Source organism: Argopecten irradians, chromosome 9 (assembly GCF_041381155.1).
Source record: "Argopecten irradians isolate NY chromosome 9, Ai_NY, whole genome shotgun sequence".
Classification (NCBI taxonomy): domain Eukaryota; kingdom Metazoa; phylum Mollusca; class Bivalvia; order Pectinida; family Pectinidae; genus Argopecten; species Argopecten irradians.
Window position 1 is genome coordinate 43737596 of NC_091142.1, and position 22999 is coordinate 43760594.

At 35.1% G+C, this 22999-nt stretch overlaps 1 protein-coding gene across 2 annotated transcripts in view; it reads right to left on the reverse strand.

Annotated features, from left to right (window-relative positions):
- Positions 1-18271: 18271 nt before the first annotated feature.
- LOC138332398 (LHFPL tetraspan subfamily member 7 protein-like) overlaps positions 18272-22999 on the reverse strand; it is a 31078-nt gene continuing 26350 nt past the window's right edge. For both annotated transcript variants that reach the window (XM_069280492.1, XM_069280491.1), the window contains one exon: positions 18272-18649. In XM_069280492.1, the coding sequence (XP_069136593.1) occupies positions 18423-18649 (227 nt within the window). In that variant the 3' untranslated portion in view covers positions 18272-18422. The remainder of the gene's footprint in view (positions 18650-22999) is intronic.

A 22999-nucleotide genomic window follows, 5' to 3' on the forward strand; every position in this document is an offset into this window, starting at 1 on the left:
TAAGATGATAAGTTTGAGCTTTTAGCGACTGTAAGATGATACGTTTGAGCTTTATCGACAGTAAGATGATAAGTTTGAGCTTTTAGCGATTGTAAGATGATAAGTTTGACCTTTTAGCGACTGTACGATTATATTTTGAGCTTTTAGCGACTGTAAGATGATAAGTTTGACCTTTTAGCGACAGTAAGATGATACGTTTGAGCTTTTAGCGACTGTAAGATGATAAGTTTAGGCTTTTATCGATTGTAATATGATAAGTTTAGGCTTTTATCGACAGTAAGATGATAAGTTTGAGCTTTTAGCGACAGTAAGATGATAAGTTTGAGCTTTTAGCGACTGTAAGATGATAAGTTTGAGCTTTTAGCGACAGTAAGATGATAAGTTTGAGCTTTTAGCGACTGTAAGATGATAAGTTTAGGCTTTTATCGACAGTAAGATGATAAGTTTGAGCTTTTAGCGATTGTAATATGATATGTTTGAGCTTTTAGTGACTGTAAGATGATAAGTTTGAGCTTTTAGCGACTGTAAGATGATAAGTTTGAGCTTTTAGCGACAGTAAGATGATAAGTTTGAGCTTTTAGCGACTGTAAGATGATAAGTTTGAGCTTTTAGTGACTGTAAGATGATAAGTTTGAGCTTTTAGCGACTGTAAGGTGATATGTTTGAGCTTCTAGTGACTGTAAGATGATAAGTTTGAGCTTTTAGCGACTGTAAGATGATAAGTTTGAGCTTTTAGCGACAGTAAGATGATATGTTTGAGCTTTTAGTGACTGTAAGATGATATGTTTGAGCTTCTAGTGACTGTAAGATGATAAGTTTGAGCTTTTAGTGACTGTCAAGTGATAATTTTGAGCTTTTAGTGACTGTAAGATGATGCGTTTGAGCTTTTAGTGACTGTAAGATGATGCGTTTGAGCTTTTAGTGACTGTAAGATGATGCGTTTGAGCTTTTAGTGACTGTAAGATGATAAGTTTGAGCTTTTATCGACTGTAAGATGATAAGTTTGAGCTTTTAGTGACTGTAAGATGATGCGTTTGAGCTTTTATCGACAGTAAGATGATAAGTTTGAGCTTTATCAACAGTAATATGACTGTTGTTAATGTTTTAAATTGGTCTTTATGAATCTTGCTGTATTGCTTAATTCGGCGTGAATTTGAGGGTATATAAAATCGCCTTTTAGTGAATAAATTTAATTTTAAAATTTAATTACAGTAACACTACATATTGAAAAGTGATAGTGACATTGTTTTCTTGTACATTGTAATTAATTTGAAACGGATTTTGAAATTTGTATTTTGTTTTCCTTTTCTGTACCCTTTTATTTTTACAAATGAGCGAATTATTGTTTGTTTCAATAAGCTTTTTGATTCCATCCCGATTGTTTTAAAACCATTCAAGCCTTTGTTTGAAGCAAGTGTAATGGTATTTTTCAATTTCTATAAAATGTTAAAATGATATTGATTGTTAAAGTGTCTTATCATGCAATTGTTTCATTTTAACTGTCGTCACCTGTAAGGTGCCATTTGAATCAGTATATAGTTTTGTTTGTGAAACCTCTCGCGCGGAGTGTATTGAGGGGTGGTTGTTATCGTAAACAATCGTAGGAAAACAAGCTAGCTTCTGATCGTGATACCAAACCACCTTAGGCGCGTACTGATACGTCACATACCAAGACAGGAAGTCCTCGGTGTGCTATATCATGTCTACAACATGTCATATTAATGTACCAACGTGTAGTGTTTAAATACTGGCACATTTTAACAGCATTAATTCTACTCCTGACAGTTTTTGACGGTTCACTTGAATATTGTATATCCGAAATTAACAAAACAGATTTTAGGTAGATCAATAATACTCAGCATTCATTTCCAGAATTGTTTAATAATGTCTTTTTTATATTTATATGTTCTATATTTAATTGTTATATTGATTCTGTATGGGTCTTTTGTTTTGTCACCAATTCTGTATGTGGGTCAAACAAACAAATAAAAATGGATCGTTTATGAACAGACGAACCAAGACACATCTGATGTATGAAACAAAATCTACGTAGTTTGCGAAAGAAAATAGTTCATACAAAGGAAAGTACAGAGTTTAAAGACAAGTGTAACCTTAGTGAAGCCAATGGTATCTGTTACAATTTCCCTCGTGTGTACTGACATCCCGATAGAAACACATTCCATTTGTCTCTAAATGGGTATCACTTTAGCCAATTTACGGGAGAGTACCGTACATCGGTAACAATTTTCCATGTCCTCTCTCGAAATTTAAACCTTTCTGATTCAGCACTTTTTCTGTGAAATTCATTTAATGAGAACAATGCCATGGTACTCGCTGTAAGCTTGACTTAGGAATGTACCAACATAAACAGTCTTACATCCTCAAGGTAAAATGATCACATTTTATTAAATCATTTCAAAATACGACGGCGATATCATGTTTTTTTCTCATTATATGTTTTTAAATTGATCCCTTTTAAGCTTGCAATGCTTTAATATTGGTGATGCTGCTAAGTTGTCTGTTTCGTGTTGTTACTGAAACAAATTGACACGTCACAGTTAGGCACGCGCATAAAAGATCAATAAAGTTCTGGTCCATTATAGTCTACTTTGGAAGTGGTATTTATGCTGAGTTTTAGGGGTACACTCTTTTGCCTGTATGTAAATTGTTTCTGTGTTTAGTAAGTCCTATATAGATATAGCGTTGATGGCTTTATCATTCAGTAGTAAACGATGTACATGTCCTTCTCTACTTAACCATCTGATATATTTCTATAATGAATAGTGTCATGCTTTACCCACCTCCTTCGCTTTATCAATAACAACAACAAATTAATAAAACCCTATTGTTGTTTTTGTAAAATGCTACTGTCTAGCTTCTTCACACGTATTTAAGTCTATATTAAGTATTATAAGTGACATTACTTTACCATTTGTATTTCAATGTAAGTTGTATGTGCCATAATTTTCAAACTGACAATTAAAAAACCCACAATATTTACAAACATGTTGAGAATAACAATATTTTAATCTTGTAAAGACAAGGATCTCTATAAACTAATTTGGTAGTGATAGTGGCGTCTGATGGTACAGACGGAAACACGACCATGTCACGTATAACTAGATATATCCCCCATTGATATTCCAATGTTCCGGGGAAAGCTCTTACTTATTTATCTGAGAACTGTACTCTTATCTTTCTCTTTCTTTGTAAATAGATGTTGCTTGCTGACAAATGTCCTTGATTTGAATCTGACCCTGATGTAAATTCCCAACAATGACTAGATTCAGATAACATGATTGTCTCAATCTTATTCCATTGTTATGTTTGGATAATACAATTTTATTTGTAGCAGGGCAATTTCTAGTTTTTAAACCCGTCTTTCCTTACACTAAAAGAGCTGCCCCACGGTAATTGGTGCTGTTAGTATTCTCACCAATGCTGCTAATTCTGTATGATAGGCGACCTTGACCTTGCATGATTAGAATTGTGGCCGATAAATGGTTCCCTTGGCATCCATTGTAATCCGATTGGAATGTGATTCCAAGGTCATCCGTGTTCTGTAATAGTCCTTATGACCATTCTAGGACCACAACAGTCCCCGGGGGCGGGGATTTTAATGGCGAGAACGTGTTACATCACAATTGATTTCAGTTTATCACGCACACGCCCGGACGGAAATTCTAATGCATGTAAAATCAGTCCTCAATACAATCTCCACAAATACATGTAATGTCAGTCCTCAATTTTATTGTTTCTCCACTCTAGTTTTGAGGTAAGAAATTATCGCTCGGAGATCATGAAAGGTCCAAACTAAAATGTACTCACCTTTCAGCGAAATGCAGGGGCGTAGGAAGCGGGGGGGCAGGGGGGGGGCAACTGCCCCCCCCCCCCCCGTTCCCCAGGACGGGGGGGCAAACATGTCTTTTTGCCCCCCCCCCATTTTCGCCGACTGAAATTTTCTAAAAATGCTTATTTGAAAGAAAAAAGGGTCCTCCTGCACATTTTTCGTACTTCATTCTAGAAAATTTTCCGCTGCGCGGCGCATTTCCTAAAACGTTCAAGCACATATTGTCAAACCTTAAATAGTAAAAATTCAATACACAAAAACTAGACTAAAAATGTCCATCAAGGGATTCTATGTACTATTTAGAAAAATGTCTCTTAAAAGATCAATTTGTTTATATGTCTTAGCGAGACAATTAATTCATTTTTTATGTTACACAACAATGTGCCGATGGTGTGAAGCCGGTATATTCAGATCGAGAAGGGTTGCATAATGTTATGACGACACAATTATCATTTCTAAATGCAGGTAGCTTTAAATCGAAAAATTACCATGTTAAGAACGCTTTATAATCATTAAACTTTATCGTAAAACTCATCTCAGCCATTCTAAATCGTATTTTTTTTCCCGGGGGAGACCCCCGACCCCCCAAACACCAAAATCTCGCGCTTTCGGGCGATCTCAAAATCATCAAAATACATAAAACTCATCCCGGGGGTCACCCTCAGACCCCTAACAAAACACAAAAATCTCGCGCCTTCGACGCTCACACGCTAATTTGGCCAATTTGCGTTTTCGTTAATTTCCTTTTAGCGACCCCACTGTCTATAAATGTGTACAAGGATTAAATTTAGTGATATATGAAAAATGTACATAAAGCATATATTATATGGTTGGGAGTTGAATTAATCTCCTCTCGTAAGGGGGGGGGGGGGGGTTACAAAATATTGAGGACCTTTGCCCCCCATGACGTTTCATCTTCCTACGCCACTGAAATGTCTAATGTTCATAGGTTTTGTTCAACTTCCTGGATGTGTATCGGTACAATGACATCTGGAGTGTGTTATCTGTATTGATGTTGAGATGACGTGTAACAACAGGTACTACACGTGTTATAATCATACCCTAATCAGCAGGTAATGACCACTCGTGACTCCTCGTGACATGGAGATTACCCGCTGTTCGGGACACATATGATTATACGGGCAATGAGCACACGCTCGCCTGCATGTTTACATAAATAGCTTTGTTATTTTGAATGACACCATCTAAATTATCTTGTTCTCTTTTAGGTTAACTGTTAACAGTGTGTGAAGACTTAACACTAAGTTTTACACTATTTGTGTAATTAATGAAGGTACTATGCATGGTTTGTGACCAGCTTGATGCCAATGGTATATATGTTAGTTTGTGTCATTGAAGCTGCTACTGTAAACATCTTATACATGAATAAAGGATGTAAATATGACAATTGTGTCAATATTGGTCATTATGTTCATCTAGAGATGGTATAGCACATCTTTAAATATACTTTATATATTTTCTAACAAGATGTATCTTACATTATTCTGTTTAAAGTTACGCTTTACCGTAGACAAACACTATCAGAAATAGGCCAAAAATAACGATGTTTTCAAATTCGCTTAATCTATCTTTATTTCGGATGGGTTCCATGACATCTAAAGATAAAAAGTAGGCCATTTTTATTGCTATTTTGAATCAAGGAAGTTCTTAATATAATCTAAAATACGAAAACTTGAATTTGCTTCCTTATTTATAGTATTGATGGATTTAGGGACCAAAAAGACCTTAAACCGCACATTTTGTAAAATGCACACCAAACAATGTTTTACATGTATTTTATAGTTTGTACAAACAAGGTTTTACATGTATTTTATAGTTTGTACAAACAAGGTTTTACATGTATTAAATAGTTTGTACAAACAATGTTTTACATGTATTTTATAGTTTGTACAAACAATGTTTTACATGTATTTTATAGTTTGTACAAACAATGTTTTACATGTATTTTATAGTTTGTACAAACAAGGTTTTACATGTATTTTATAGTTTGTACAAACAAGGTTTTACATGTATTACGTAATTTGTACAAACAAGGTTTTACATGTATTAAATAGTTTGTACAAACAATGTTTTTTATATATGTATTACATAGTTTGTACGAAACAAGGTTTTACATGTATTACATAATTTGTACGAAACAAGGTTTTACATGTATTAAATAGTTTGTACAAACAATGTTTTACATGTATTTTATAGTTTGTACAAACAAGGTTTTACATGTATTACATAGTTTGTACAAACAATGTTTTACGTGTATTACATAGTTTGTACAAACAAGGTTTACATGTATCTTAAACCTTGTTTCGTACAAACTATGTCATGGACACATGTTACCAACGTTAGTCAGAATGGACGTCTGTTAAAGGACAAACTAAAAAGGTAACATATAATCACAATTCTTAATAGTATAGAGAGCGTATGGTATCATTTAAATCAAGATTTTTTTCTTCCAATGTGGCTTTCCAATTTTTGCAAAGAATTAAATCAGCTGTTTTATCAATGAATTTAAGTTGAAGCGTTTTATGTGCGAGGCTAAAATGAAGTTGACAAAAGTTATTCACCTCCAAGGATCAACTGTCTTCAAACTGCCATCAAAATATTCAACGTTCTATGTAGACTGGGACAAACACTTAATGTGTTATTTGTATCTCTTTGTAACATTTACAACAGAACGTGAAGAGCTATGATGGAATGCCTCAGAACAAAGCCGGTTGGTGTCGAGGTTGGGCATGATTGATAACCTTAGTTCCATTATGACAGGTGAGATACAGGTACGTGTAAAATGACGATCTATACGGGACCTTTCTGTCGCCTGCATAATAACACACCAACAATGGGGTCGACTCCTTAGATAAATTCTACAGTACTCCAAGTCGTTTATAATTCAATTCGTTCTGAAAATAGACATCTCAAAGAAGATGTTAGAAATATTAAAGAGAAGATATTGAACACCAAATTAAACATATATCATTCATCATTTATGTCTTTATAATTCATTTTCGATTTTTATGTTATAAATTAACTATTCATTGGATTTATTGTCTTATCATAACGTACAAATAATGTCACCATCTGTGACGACACTCCTGGATCCAGAAGCATGAAACAACCCCTTAGTAGGCTTAGCCAATAAAGATAAAGAAACTTTTGGTTTGCAATGTCATCTTTGTTAGTCTAAATTTAAGACTGCTTTTGACTTGAGACTGTTTTTGACTTGAGACTGTTTTGACTTGAGACTGTTTTGACTTGAGACTGTTTTTGACTTGAGACTGTTTTTTTTTACTTGAGACTGTTTTTACTTGAGACTGTTTCTGACTTGAGATTGTTTTGACTTGATACTGTTTTTACTTGAGACTGTTTTTGACTTGAGACTGTTTTTACTTGAGACTGTTTTTGACTTGAGACTGTTTTTGACTTGAGACTGTTTTTGATTTGAGACTGGTTTTTTACTTGAGACTTTTTTTTCTTGAGACTGTAATTGACTTGAGACTGTAATTGACTTGAGACTGTAATTGACTTGAGACTGTTTTTACTTGAGACTGTTTTTGACTTGAGACTGTTTTTCACTTGAGACTGTTTTTGACTTGGGACTGTTTTTGACTTGAGACTGTTTTTGATTTGAGACTGGTTTTTTACTTGAGACTTTTTTTTCTTGAGACTGTAATTGACTTGAGACTGTAATTGACTTGAGACTGTTTTACTTGAGACTGTTTTTCACTTGAGACTGGTTTTGACTTGGGACTGTTTTTGACTTGGGACTGTTTTTGACTTGAGACTGTTTTTTCACTTGAGACTTATTTTTCTTGAGACTGTAATTGACTTGAGACTGGTTTTTTACTTGAGACTTTTTTTTCTTGAGACTGTAATTGACTTGAGACTGTAATTGACTTGAGACTGTAATTGACTTGAGACTGTAATTGACTTGAGACTGTAATTGACTTGAGACTGTAATTGACTTGAGACTGTAATTGACTTGAGACTGTAATTGACTTGAGACTGTAATTGACTTGAGACTGTAATTGACTTGAGACTGTAATTGACTTGAGACTGTTTTTACTTGAGACTGTTTTTGACTTGAGACTGTAATTGACTTGAGACTGTAATTGACTTGAGACTGTCTCATGATCCCGATGCGTGTCGTCGGATACCATAGCGTAACCATATAGAAATTTTAGCTTTTGAAGAAATTTGTATAAAAATATCAGACCCGAAGATCATAATGAATCTCAGACTTAGGTTTTGACTTTGCCATTCATAAATGATGTAACTTTTTGTAACGCCATCTTTGATTGGTTAAGTCTAAAATAAAGACAGCTTTAGAGAAAAGTCTTTTCCTGATCCTGAGGCTAGGATTAACTGGGATTGTTTTATGTTATGGAGATATATTACTGAAATCGAAGTGCACTCTCATAATAAACCGTGGTCTTAGTTTGGTATCGAGTTAAATAAGTTTGTAGGACACCCCAGACAAGCGATGAGATCAATCTTTGTATTAAAACGAAGTCTTACATTGTAATCATATATATCTACGGAGCGGTTAGGTAAAGTCGCCTTTAATAACTCTTTGTCTAATACTAAAGGTAGGAATAGTGTAAACTTTGTAAGTAACCGTAGGTGGTGTATCTCTGTATTGAAGCCGATCGAGAAGTAGAAGGTGTTAACGCTATCTTATGGAAGTAAATAATTACAGATGTGAGATGTACAAGTGATCTTATCACCCGTGATCTGTCAGGCTTATCAAACTATACGTTTCTGTTGCTCCTTATTTATCTTATTTATCAATAATTCTTAGTTTGAGGAAACATTGTTTCGTGTATATAGTGTGCTTTCCAATCGGATTCCTATATGATGTTTTAATTGTAGAATATTGATACTGAAATCATTCCACCTTAATCTATAATACCTCGAGCATACAACAAAAACTGTTGCAGCTGATTTATATTTAATCAAACCATTCTTATTACCTTGAAAACGAAGTTACTGTGCCATATTTAATTAAATTATCTTAACTCGTCACATTAAAATGTCTGAACAGACTTGAATTCCGTAAAATTGACAATATGAGAGATTTTACTTGATTCTAATACATCACACTACATTACCTTATTATAGTGTTGTTATAAACCGTGCACCGTAATGAATTAGCAGTGATTTATGGCTGCTGATTTAATCCATTCAAAGTGTTTGTTTTATATGTGATCAATGGCAAGCTTGATTGACATGCCGCATAAAACCCGAGTTATCGTAATTATACAAATGCGGTATATTCGTCCGCAATGTCCAATTATTCCTTTGAACACTGGCTCATGGTTACCATCAATCATTGGACCAGTAGGATGTCGCCCTGTTCTCACTGCGGGACTGTAATCTAAGCACTTCCGGCAGACAAGTCCAACAGCGCGATGTTAATCGAGCACTACGAAGAGCTCGACAATTTGGAAGATGAGAGAAGTGAAAACAGATGTGCACTACAGATTCACAGCGGCGGGATGTTGACAAAATAATTTTGAAAGTTATCTTTGTTAAAAATGTCCCAGCTTGATAAATGTCTGTTTCGGCGGAGATAAAACAAAATGTTCGTTTGTCCGAAACTGGACAAATAATTGTTATGGTCGTTACCATGGCTCCCGCTGTGCATACGCTATCACTAAATGCTGTTGTTTGAATTAGGCATACGTTTTCCACTCCCAACTGTTCTAACCACACCTTTCACCGTGGGGTTGTTGGCTATACATCAAACCAATAACTAAAACATTTGTCAAAACTGGAAAATATATCACTGTATGTTGTTTGTTACTTTATTTGTTGACAGTGATGGAAATTACTCATTAATAAACGGAAACGTTATTTGACGTTTTCTGAATTAATTCTACTGGACATATGGTCGCTGGATGACGTCACGGCCTGGTTCGATGGCAGTTAGTCAGAATTAGATTAGAGTCAAGTTATCATGGCATATGATAAATGAGGCCTGATAAACATCTTTCTGTATATGAAGCTATCAATTTCGACTATTTAGTTTATTGGTACTGACACTAAATGGCTCGCTCACTAACTTCAATTTAGGGGTTCGGTCGCCGGCACTGACATCATACTACCGCCTCCTCCTCCCCAAAGTTGTAGAATTTACTACTATTCCCGTGTGATGATTCCGGAATGACTGAGTTATATGTTACATTGTTTCATATCAAATCAGAAGCTCCAAATTTCTATATCTCGGTGGTCGTTAAAACAGGTATTGATATTATTATATTGTTGAATACTTACAGTTTACCATAGGCTCCCCTAACGCTAATGATAATTAGGATCTGCATTATGAGCGAATATAAATACATGTATGCAGCTTAGACTTGGTGTTGTAACACCTTAATGGTCGTTATTCTATTTATCACCCCCCCCCCCCCAGAAGTGTAGAAAAATGTAATACCCTAACGGTTGTTATTTTATTTATCAGCCACCCATTAGTGTAGAACAATGTAACACCCTAACGGTCGTTATTCTATTGATCAGCCCCCCAGAAGTGTAGAACAATGTAACACCCTAACGGTCGTTATTCTATTTATCAGCCACCCAGAAGTGTAGAACAATGTAACACCCTAACGGTCGTTATTCTATTTATCAGCCACCCAGAAGTGTAGAACAATGTAACACCCTAACGGTCGTTATTTATAACCACCCAGATCAGCCCCCAGAAGTGTAGAACAATGTAACACCCTAACGGTCGTTATTCTATTTATCAGCCACCCAGAAGTGTAGAACAATGTAACACCCTAACGGTCGTTATTCTATTTATCAGCCACCCAGAAGTGTAGAACAATGTAATACCCTAACGGTCGTTATTCTATTTATCAGCCACCCAGAAGTGTAGAACAATGTAACACCCTAACGGTCGTTATTCTATTTATCAGCCCCCCAGAAGTGTAGAACAATGTAACACCCTAACGGTCGTTATTCTATTTATCAGCCACCCAGAAGTGTAGAACAATGTAACACCCTAACGGTCGTTATTCTATTTATCAGCCACCCAGAAGTGTAGAACAATGTAACACCCTAACGGTCGTTATTCTATTTATCAGCCACCCAGAAGTGTAGAACAATGTAACACCCTAACGGTCGTTATTCTATTTATCAGCCACCCAGAAGTGTAGAACAATGTAATACCCTAACGGTCGTTATTCTATTTATCAGCCACCCAGAAGTGTAGTGTAGAACAATGTAACACCCTAACGGTCGTTATTCTATTTATCAGCCCCCCCAGAAGTGTAGAACAATGTAACACCCTAACGGTCGTTATTCTATTTATCAGCCCCCCAGAAGTGTAGAACAATGTAACACCCTAACGGTCGTTATTCTATTTATCAGCCACCCAGAAGTGTAGAACAATGTAACACCCTAACGGTCGTTATTCTATTTATCAGCCACCCAGAAGTGTAGAACAATGTAACACCCTAACGGTCGTTATTCTATTTATCAGCCACCCAGAAGTGTAGAACAATTGATCAGCCACCCAGAAGTGTAGAACAATGTAACACCCTAACGGTCGTTATTCTATTTATCAGCCACCCAGAAGTGTAGAACAATGTAACACCCTAACGGTCGTTATTCTATTTATCAGCCACCCAGAAGTGTAGAACAATGTAACACCCTAACGGTCGTTATTCTATTTATCAGCCACCCAGAAGTGTAGAACAATGTAACACCCTAACGGTCGTTATTCTATTTATCAGCCACCCAGAAGTGTAGAACAATGTAACACCCTAACGGTCGTTATTCTATTTATCAGCCACCCAGAAGTGTAGAACAATGTAACACCCTAACGGTCGTTATTCTATTTATCAGCCACCCAGAAGTGTAGAACAATGTAACACCCTAACGGTCGTTATTCTATTTATCAGCCACCCAGAAGTGTAGAACAATGTAACACCCTAACGGTCGTTATTCTATTTATCAGCCACCCAGAAGTGTAGAACAATGTAACACCCTAACGGTCGTTATTCTATTTATCAGCCACCCAGAAGTGTAGAACAATGTAACACCCTAACGGTCGTTATTCTATTTATCAGCCACCCAGAAGTGTAGAACAATGTAACACCCTAACGGTCGTTATTCTATTTATCAGCCCCCCCAGAAGTGTAGAACAATGTAACACCCTAACGGTCGTTATTCTATTTATCAGCCCCCCAGAAGTGTAGAACAATGTAACACCCTAACGGTCGTTATTCTATTTATCAGCCACCCAGAAGTGTAGAACAATGTAACACCCTAACGGTCGTTATTCTATTTATCAGCCACCCAGAAGTGTAGAACAATGTAACACCCTAACGGTCGTTATTCTATTTATCAGCCACCCAGAAGTGTAGAACAATGTAACACCCTAACGGTCGTTATTCTATTTATCAGCCACCCAGAAGTGTAGAACAATGTAACACCCTAACGGTCGTTATTCTATTTATCAGCCACCCAGAAGTGTAGAACAATGTAACACCCTAACGGTCGTTATTCTATTTATCAGCCACCCAGAAGTGTAGAACAATGTAATACCCTAACGGTTGTTATTCTATTTATCAGCCACCCAGAAGTGTAGAACAATGTAACACCCTAACGGTCGTTATTCTATTTATCAGCCCCCCAGAAGTGTAGAACAATGTAACACCCTAACGGTCGTTATTCTATTTATCAGCCACCCAGAAGTGTAGAACAATGTAACACCCTAACGGTCGTTATTCTATTTATCAGCCACCCAGAAGTGTAGAACAATGTAACACCCTAACGGTCGTTATTCTATTTATCAGCCCCCCAGAAGTGTAGAACAATGTAACACCCTAACGGTCGTTATTCTATTTATCAGCCACCCAGAAGTGTAGAACAATGTAACACCCTAACGGTCGTTATTCTATTTATCAGCCACCCAGAAGTGTAGAACAATGTAACACCCTAACGGTCGTTATTCTATTTATCAGCCACCCAGAAGTGTAGAACAATGTAAACCCTAACGGTCGTTATTCTATTTATCAGCCACCCAGAAGTGTAGAACAATGTAACACCCTAACGGTCGTTATTCTATTTATCAGCCACCCAGAAGTGTAGAACAATGTAACACCCTAACGGTCGTTATTCTATTTATCAGCCACCCAGAAGTGTAGAACAATGTAACACCCTAACGGTCGTTATTCTATTTATCAGCCACCCAGAAGTGTAGAACAATGTAACACCCTAACGGTCGTTATTCTATTTATCAGCCACCCAGAAGTGTAGAACAATGTAACACCCTAACGGTCGTTATTCTATTTATCAGCCACCCAGAAGTGTAGAACAATGTAACACCCTAACGGTCGTTATTCTATTTATCAGCCACCCAGAAGTGTAGAACAATGTAACACCCTAACGGTCGTTATTCTATTTATCAGCCACCCAGAAGTGTAGAACAATGTAACACCCTAACGGTCGTTATTATATTTATCAGCCACCCAGAAGTGTAGAACAATGTAACACCCTAACGGTCGTTATTCTATTTATCAGCCACCCAGAAGTGTAGAACAATGTAACACCCTAACGGTCGTTATTCTATTTATCAGCCACCCAGAAGTGTAGAACAATGTAACACCCTAACGGTCGTTATTCTATTTATCAGCCACCCAGAAGTGTAGAACAATGTAACACCCTAACGGTCGTTATTCTATTTATCAGCCACCCAGAAGTGTAGAACAATGTAACACCCTAACGGTCGTTATTCTATTTATCAGCCACCCAGAAGTGTAGAACAATGTAACACCCTAACGGTCGTTATTCTATTTATCAGCCACCCAGAAGTGTAGAACAATGTAACACCCTAACGGTCGTTATTCTATTTATCAGCCACCCAGAAGTGTAGAACAATGTAACACCCTAACGGTCGTTATTCTATTTATCAGCCCCCCCAGAAGTGTAGAACAATGTAACACCCTAACGGTCGTTATTCTATTTATCAGCCACCCAGAAGTGTAGAACAATGTAACACCCTAACGGTCGTTATTCTATTGATCAGCCATCCAGAAGGGTAGAACAATGTAACACCCTAACGGTCGTTATTCTATTTATCGGCAACTCAGAAGGCATTTATGTATCCAATAATTGCAGTCTAACAATCTTGTAATTGTAAATTAAACAACAAAATAAAAGGTATCGTACTGCCTACTGAAAAAACGTAGTCAGTTGATAAAATATATATATATAACCTTAAACGCCAGAAATTAGGTGGTATAACTGTTTCTTATATAACGATATGTTAATATTTGATAGATCTATAATTGTTTATGTTTTGTGAGAGAAGATTGTGGTACCAATGCGGGGTAAATTTGTTATAAACGATATGCTAATATTTAGTAGATCTAGAATTGTTTATGTTTTGTGAGAGAAGATTGTGGTACCAATGCGGGGTAAATTTGTTATAAACGATATGCTAATATTTAGTAGATCTAGAATTGTTTGTGTTTTGTGTGATAAAATTGTGGTACCAATGCGGGGTAAATTTGTCATATAACGATATGTTAATATTTATTAGATCTAGAATTGTTTATGTTTTGTGAGATAAGATGGTGGTACCGATGCAGGGTAAATTTGTTATATAACGATATGTTAATATTTAGTAGATCTAGAATTGTTTATGTTTTGTGAGATAAGATGGTGGTACCAATGCAGGGTAAATTTGTTATATAACGATATGTTAATATTTAGTAGATCTAGAATTGTTTATGTTTTGTGAGATAAGATGGTTGGGTAAATTTGTTATAAAAATTGTGGTACCAATGCAGGGTAAATTTGTTATATAACGATATAGGTTAATATTTAGTAGATCTAGAATTGTTTATATTTTGGAAGATATGATTGTGATGCCAATGCGGGGCCAAACAATTCATTTGTATTTAATTGGTTTTCATTAAGAATTCATACACATTACAAATCGCATACGTGGGAGGGCGTCCTTATATGACCCTGGCTGTTAATAGGAAGTTAATTTAATCAAACAAACAAACTGGATTAAATTAGAAATTACGAATTTCATAATCTTAGCGAAAGTGCTGACGTTTTATAATAAGCATAATAGTAAAGAAAGCTTTGAGTGATTCGATCTTATCAATTTAATACTGAAAGACTAACTGTCTTCATAAAAAACATCTAAGAAATGTATGTGTACTTTAATATTCAATTGAATGGGATGTATAGCGTAAGATGAAGTTAGCTATTGTGTGTCGTATGTTCGGTCTGAGGCTAGAGAATTATATAGAGAATAATAGTAGATAGTTTAGCGACTATTCTCATGTATCAGTCTTATAACACTACATCATCTAATTCAGCGTGTCTATCGGTGTAATCAGTCTATGGAGTTGGATTCAATACCAGAAACATGTAACTGACATCAACTTCAGCATATCTATCATGGCTCAGTCCATGGAGTTGGATTCAATACCAGAAACATGTAACTGACATCAACTTCAGCATATCTATCATGGCTCAGTCCATGGAGTTGGATTCAATAACAGAAACATGTAACTGACATCAACTTCGGCATATCTATGATGGTTCAGTCTATGGAGTTTGATTCAATAAAAGAAACATGTAACTGACATCAACTTCAGCATATCTATCATGGTTCAGTCCATGGAGTTTGATTCAATACCAGAAACATGTAACTGACATCAACTTCAGCATATCTATCATGGCTCAGTCCATGGAGTTGGATTCAATAACAGAAACATGTAACTGACATCAACTTCGGCATATCTATGATGGTTCAGTCTATGGAGTTTGATTCAATAAAAGAAACATGTAACTGACATCAACTTCAGCATATCTATCATGGCTCAGTCCATGGAGTTGGATTCAATAACAGAAACATGTAACTGACATCAACTTCGGCATATCTATGATGGTTCAGTCTATGGAGTTTGATTCAATAAAAGAAACATGTAACTGACATCAGCTTCAGCATATCTTATCATGGTTCAGTCCATGGAGTTTGATTCAATAAAAGAAACATGTAACTGACATCAGCTTCAGCATATCTTATCATGGTTCAGTCCATGGAGTTTGATTCAATAAAAGAAACATGTAACTGACATCAACTTCAGCATATTTTATCATGGTTCAGTCTATGGAGTTTGATTCAATAAAAGAAACATGTAACTGACATCAACTTCAGCATATCTATCATGGCTCAGTCTATGGAGTTTGATTCAATAAAAGAAACATGTAACTGACATCAACTTCAGCATATCTTATCATGGTTCAGTCCATGGAGTTTGATTCAATACAAGAAACATGTAACTGACATCAACTTCAGCATATCTTATCATGGTTCAGTCCATGGAGTTTGATTCAATACAAGAAACACGTAACTGATATCAACTTCAGCATATCTTATCATGGTTCAGTCTATGGAGTTTGATTCAATAAAAGAAACATGTATCTGATATCAACTTCTGCATATCTACAATGGTACTACACTCGTCTGTGGAAAGTAGCTGACAATTTTTGTATAAACATATTCTCATCCATATTGAACGCCAACTTCTCGTATTTTGGCTTGTTAGTAGTTGTTTGACACTTTAGTAATTAAATCTTGACCGGTACTGAAATGTGCTGATAGTTCAAGTATTCTCCCACGACTTCCCTGTACCAGTGAAACAGGAGAAGGGTTTAGAACTCCATCAGTAGCTAGTTGTTCTCATTGACCTATGAAATGTTTAAAAATTATGCTCATATAAAATTATATTAACTTCTGTTTAATTTTTAAATACGATTCAGAAGAATGAGTTTGTTACTTGCAAATACTATTTAAAGGGACAATTCAGTCTAAGAGTACATCAAAATTTGCATAAAGATAGGAAACAAACCAGTTCTAAAAGAAATTCAGTAAATTGGTTTTACTGTGATATGCCAGAAAGCCCACTGTAGTGAAATGTGTGTGAAATGTTCAACATCGCTTGCTCTCCGACATTACACATTGTGGTCGGACGTCTTGTTTGGCGAATCCTGGCCCTTGCCAGTGTAGTAAAGAATTTTTTTTATCTAGAACTACTCAAATCGCTCTTACAGTAGTGTCTTTATATTATTAGATGCATTTTCTTGTCTAAATATAATTTCACTAACTCCTCAATGGTTATGTATTGTATTTGATTAGCGTACGTGACTTTAGTTCGGGTATGGGTACAGCATACATATTGTACCTGCTTAATCGTATTGATCAACGATTTAGAATTTCAACCGTATCAATAAAATACTTTACAATGTCATGGAATTTGTCAATATTTCTTGTTATTTGCTTCATAAGGAATATAGAACAATACATTTGTGTCTTATTTTGCCTCGTGGTTATGTAGCAGAATTACGCTCATTGAATTGTCCCTTTAAATAGTGTATTCGAACATTAGCTGTTTTTGATAATGTGGAAACGGGAAAGTATTTAATAAACCTCAAAGTGGGCTGCTAATTGAAATATCTGTAAAAATCTAATGTTTTATCATTCTTCTTAATAAAATGAAATTACGTGGTAAATGAACTTTTAATGGCCTCAAAAATTATCATTTGTTGTCAACAATCCCAAGTTTGTCCTGTCTCTGGTTAAGCTGTTCCAGCAGTGGATCGACCAGGACAGAATTTCATCCCAGCAGCTGATGTTGCATGGCCATATTATTCACAGCTCTCAGACAGTACAGTTGACCCGAGTTATATTGGTCTGATTCATGAAGGCGTTTGAGCTCAGCTGGCCGTCCCGGTCACGTGCACGCTTGCTTCTCCATACGTTAGATTTTCCCGCCAGGTGGTCTTTGGTCTGTGATGTAGACATTCCCTGATGAGAAAGTGTAATGAAATATATAGCTACTTTATAAGCATGGCGTAATATGTAAAACCGTCCATGCTGTGAGTTGTGTCTGGAGACGGCTTTTATTTCTGACGTCGTATATCGGGTCAACAGCACCTGGCTGTGAAATCACTGTGTGTGTTATAAAACAAAAGGAAACAATCCTTTTCTGTGTCCAAGTCCATGACAATAAAACGCACACGTTATACCACGACAATTAGCACTGTTTGGAGAGTTCATGGTGTTTGTTGGTGACACATACGATGGAAGCCCTGACACTGATCGTATACATAAAGACAACGGACCAAATTTCTACAATGTTTTTTTTTTTTCATCCTGGATAGTAATTGAATTTTGATTTTGATTATTTAATAAGGACAATGTATGCTATTCAAATTGATATTTCACATAACAGAAAAAAGAGCATCAGTAACGATAAGGCCAACCACAAAAATAGCCTCTATAACATCATAACCTACCACCATAAGTATACCGTGAGGAGTACAGTTCGGATAAATAGATATAACCTCTTCTGGTAATAATAACACATACACAACATGTACACACTACATTTTATATAAAACATTTGATGAATTGTTAAAACCCAACAGTACGCTCAAAATTTCATTTAAAGGATCAACAGATTTCGCGCTGCTAATAAATAAATAAGAAAATATGGAAATCGATTCAATAAGAAAATGTCATAAAATATCATAAATTAAATGGATAATCGTCATGTTCTGATTTAAAATCACGTAAATTCCACAAAATTGGACAAAATATAGATAATGCTGTTCCCATTATAGCTAACATATAGCTCCATCCCATACTGCACTGTCCTGCGTTGTACACTTCCGCAGCAGATCCGCAGTAATAATGAAAGAACGGCGACGTCATTCCTAATGGGTACACCAACAATGCTGACGTCAAGATGAGAACTGTAACAGAAAGATAGAAAATGTTATTAAGAAGTACTGAAAGTGGACGGGAAAACAATTAAACTTTAATAAAGACATGCAGTACAAGATACTGTGATATAAAGGTGAATAATTCATTTTAATTTAAAAATGTCGTTTTTAAACAAAAAGAAAAAACTGTATTTTGTACATGCATATACAATCTGTAGTCAGCTGTAAACATTTTGTGATGAAGATTTTGTAAATTTGCAAATGCAACAAAATAACCCGGGGTTGGATAATTCATTGTCATAGCTTGATCCCAAGGGAAGCTGATATTCAAAATTAATGCAGGTTCCGGGCGATATTCTATAAAATTATGGCAGAAAGAACTGACACAGCGATAAAAAATACCCGCAGGCTCCTGTATATAGTGCAAACTGAAGGTCAGAGATCCAATTATAAATGGCAATGTCGACTATCTGCTGTATCGTCTTCTCCTATTTCAATTGTAATTCAGGATTCCATCGCTAGATAACATGTTTATTGCTGGGGAGAGTGTCAATACATTTTTAAATATCCTACATTAGCATTGTCATCTCCTTCTAGATAACCTTGTCAGTGATGAGACCATGCTTTTTGTAATCATTATCGTGGTACAAGATTTTGGTGTCGGATCTGCGATCTGATCAATGTTATAATAGACCTACAGGAAAGGCCGATATTTTCGCATCATTCCTCATTTACAGACGAAGATAACAGATAATTGATATTCAACTTCTGTGTTTGGTGTATTTATTTCAGGACTTATATAAATTCACATTTATTATACTTTATATTTTCTTTATTTCCATGAGAGGAATTAAATTCTCTTCAACATGACTTTGAGCCAAATACTGAATCTTGATAATTGTCTGTACTACTGACGTCTTAACCATTGTATCGGGGCTGAAAGTTTTCATTCATATTAAGTTATGGTGAATTAAGTTTACCTCGCTTTGTTTGATAATCATTTTTACAAAGCAACGTACATACTATCGTATAAAAAACTTCACGCTTTCTCACATAGATTTTTCAGTATCCCTCATTTCATTAGACGCAAATACCAGGGCATTCATTTCATGCGTTTAAATGTTGAAATACATTTAGTGTACAGCTCTATATTTTGTTATATACAGGTCAATTAGATTGTCCTGCTGACGGCGGACGTGGTCCATTACTGATCTGTGATAAAATATCTAAATTTGAACACCATATCCGTCTCCATGTTATAAATTATAATAAATCAGTTATAATTTAGTATAATGTATCTTAAAATTTTCTAAAATTCTGACCATTTCCATATTATTGTAATTCCTGTCAGGATGTTTAGAACTGAACAGTTCTGAGTCCAATAAAACAAGGAACAAAGACAACGCCTTCATCATCATTTCAACATTGCATCAATTCACCATTCAACGAAAACAACTCAACAATGAAACATCAACAGACCAAGAAAATGTCATTTTTATAGATATGATATAGATCGAAGTATCAGTATTACCACCTTACCCTATAAATACAGTTTCCAACTTAATTGTCATTGGATAAAGCTGGCGATAGATTAGTACAATTCCATTTGTGGATTAGGTTTGAAAGTTACAGGATGAAAATGTGAGAGAAAGTGTGAACCAGGGAAAAAGTAAGACAACAAAATTTGATAAAAAGTGGAAGGGGACTGATAAAAATGTACAGGGGCGTGTCCACGAGAGTTGAACACACGCACAAAAACACGAGCACAAATATGAAAGTGCACCATTAACAAAGTATAACTGATTACAAATGACAAATCTAGGTCATTTCATTTGTATAGGAAACACTTCTAAATAGTAAATTAAGATTACTCTACATGATGAAAAAACGAACCTATCATTACTACCACATAAACAGTGTTTAAATAAAATTAAGTCTGCGGCAATTTTAATATAGCGTGCAATATTATCGAAATAATAAAAAAAATATGTTTATGGAAAAATTATACCACACACTGCTGTTTTAAATATGTAGTTTTAGATATTTCAATTTTAGTTTTAAGTACCCTTATTAAAAGAAATCCTGAGGATTCTTTTAGAATAGTGAAGAAAATATTGTGGAACATTTAGGGAAATCACTAATTACCCCGTCGATATCCTTTTCATGTTGTATAATATTCCTGCGGAATGTTGCATTTAGGAATTAACTAAGATAATATTTTGTCTATAATTAAGACAGCTAGGCGTGTAGTACTGAAAAGAGGAGGTAAAACGAGAGTATATCTGTGTATAGTCATAAACATTATCGTGTACCCTTTGGAGATAAATAGATAAATAAAAAAAACTTTAGGGGGTATTTTATTATGTTGATAAGCACACACTGAAGGGTGTCACCAACACTTTTACTGTGTACGACGGCTGTCAGGAAAACTAATAGAAAACTTTGATTAAAAAACCTCTATAGCATAGTAGGTATATTCCTATAGTAGATTGGCCGTTTGTAATATTGCAGTTTTATAGTTGAATTGTTGTTTAAATGTTCAAGTATTTACCCCATATTTTTTAATTAACAAACCTATGATTTATAACTGTCCATTCTGTAAACTCGACGGTATGACTCTGTATTGTTATCCTCTGCTCTGTTAACATATGTTTCAGAGAAATACGGGGATTGGATAAAAAAAAAGGATTGAAACACACACTGACAATACCTTAAACTCTCATAGCCATGTTCAAAATTCAGAGTTTGGGGGTTAACGGTGTATCTCCAGACCTCTATCGAGACTCATAATATTTTGTTAATAGATAATACTGTAAGAAATACAAAGCATACAAGTATTATTCATATTCCTTCGTCAAATAATAATTGATTAACAGAAAACCTCAATAATAATTATAAAAAAATTCGTGTGAAAAGTTATAGTTCAAAAGAAGAATACTTCGAAAGAGCAACCCCCTTACACTAAACTACATTCACCGGATCCCTGGAGCGGACAGGCGCGCAACTCACAACATAATTTACGTTGATTATAATATCTGAAGCGGAATGAACTTCCGGTGCCAATTTTTTGGAATCACGTTGAGCAGTGATTAGGCCAAACCAAGTAAAGAACATGTACTGTTTGTTATGGTCCTGACACATACATACAAGAACAACTTGTGTGTGAAACGTTACCCTATTACATGTAGTGTGATTGATGTACATTGTATGTGGGTGAATAAAATGTAGAACTTTTAAAAATGACAAAACATTAAATCAAGGGAGATAATTAATAGTTATATGTACTATTCTTAATTTATGTTTATATTTCGTTTTTTTAATGTTTGTAAATATAGAAAACAGAAAATCACTTATGATTAGGAGGCGTCATACAAAGGAACATAACTTGGCCGTCCTGTGTAGAGGCTGCCAGAATCGATCGAAACGTCAGAAGTAGTTCTGTAGTTTATGAGTACGTAATACGCACAGTGACTTTGTTCATTACTCTATTATTACTTATACAAACATTTAACATTCTTAACGATTACACTCAAGCTGAGAAGGAGACAGTGGGCCTGGTTCACGAATGTTGATGTGTTGGAACGGCTTAGCACGTCACTGGACTCCCACAAGACTCCACGACTCAACATAGGAACACGGCTCAAACAGGATTTAAAAACTCATTTCTTACCCCACGTATAATTTAGAATTATGTACTTTTTGCTTGTGAAGGTGCAAACAAAATACATTATAAGACAAAAAAGGAACACTTAATCTGTTTTGATCCATATTTTATGCTTTTCCCGTTTATAAATCTTTCAACAATTTTTTGAAATATCTCCTGGTATAGTAATAATGAACTATTTATATAGACATGTAATAGTATGTGGTTTATACAATAATGAACTGTTTATTATAGACAATGTAATACGTATGTGGTTTATACAGTATTATATATAATGAACTGTGGTTATATAGACATGTAATAGTATGATAGCTGGTTTATACAGTAATGAACTGTTTATATAGACATGTAATAGTATGTGGTTTATACAATAATGAACTGTTTATATATACATGTAATAGTATGTGGTTTATACAGTAATGAACTATTTATATAGACATGTAATAGTATGTGGTTTATACAGTAATGAACTGTTTATATATACCTGTAATAGTATGTGGTTTATACAATAATGAACTGTTTATATATACATGTAATAGTATGTGGTTTATACAATAATGAACTGTTTATATAACATGTAATAGTATGTGGTTTATACAAAAATGAACTGTTTATATATACATGTAATAGTATGTGGTTTATACAATAATGAACTATTTATATAGACATGTATAGTATGTGGTTTATACAATAATGAACTGTTTATATATACATGT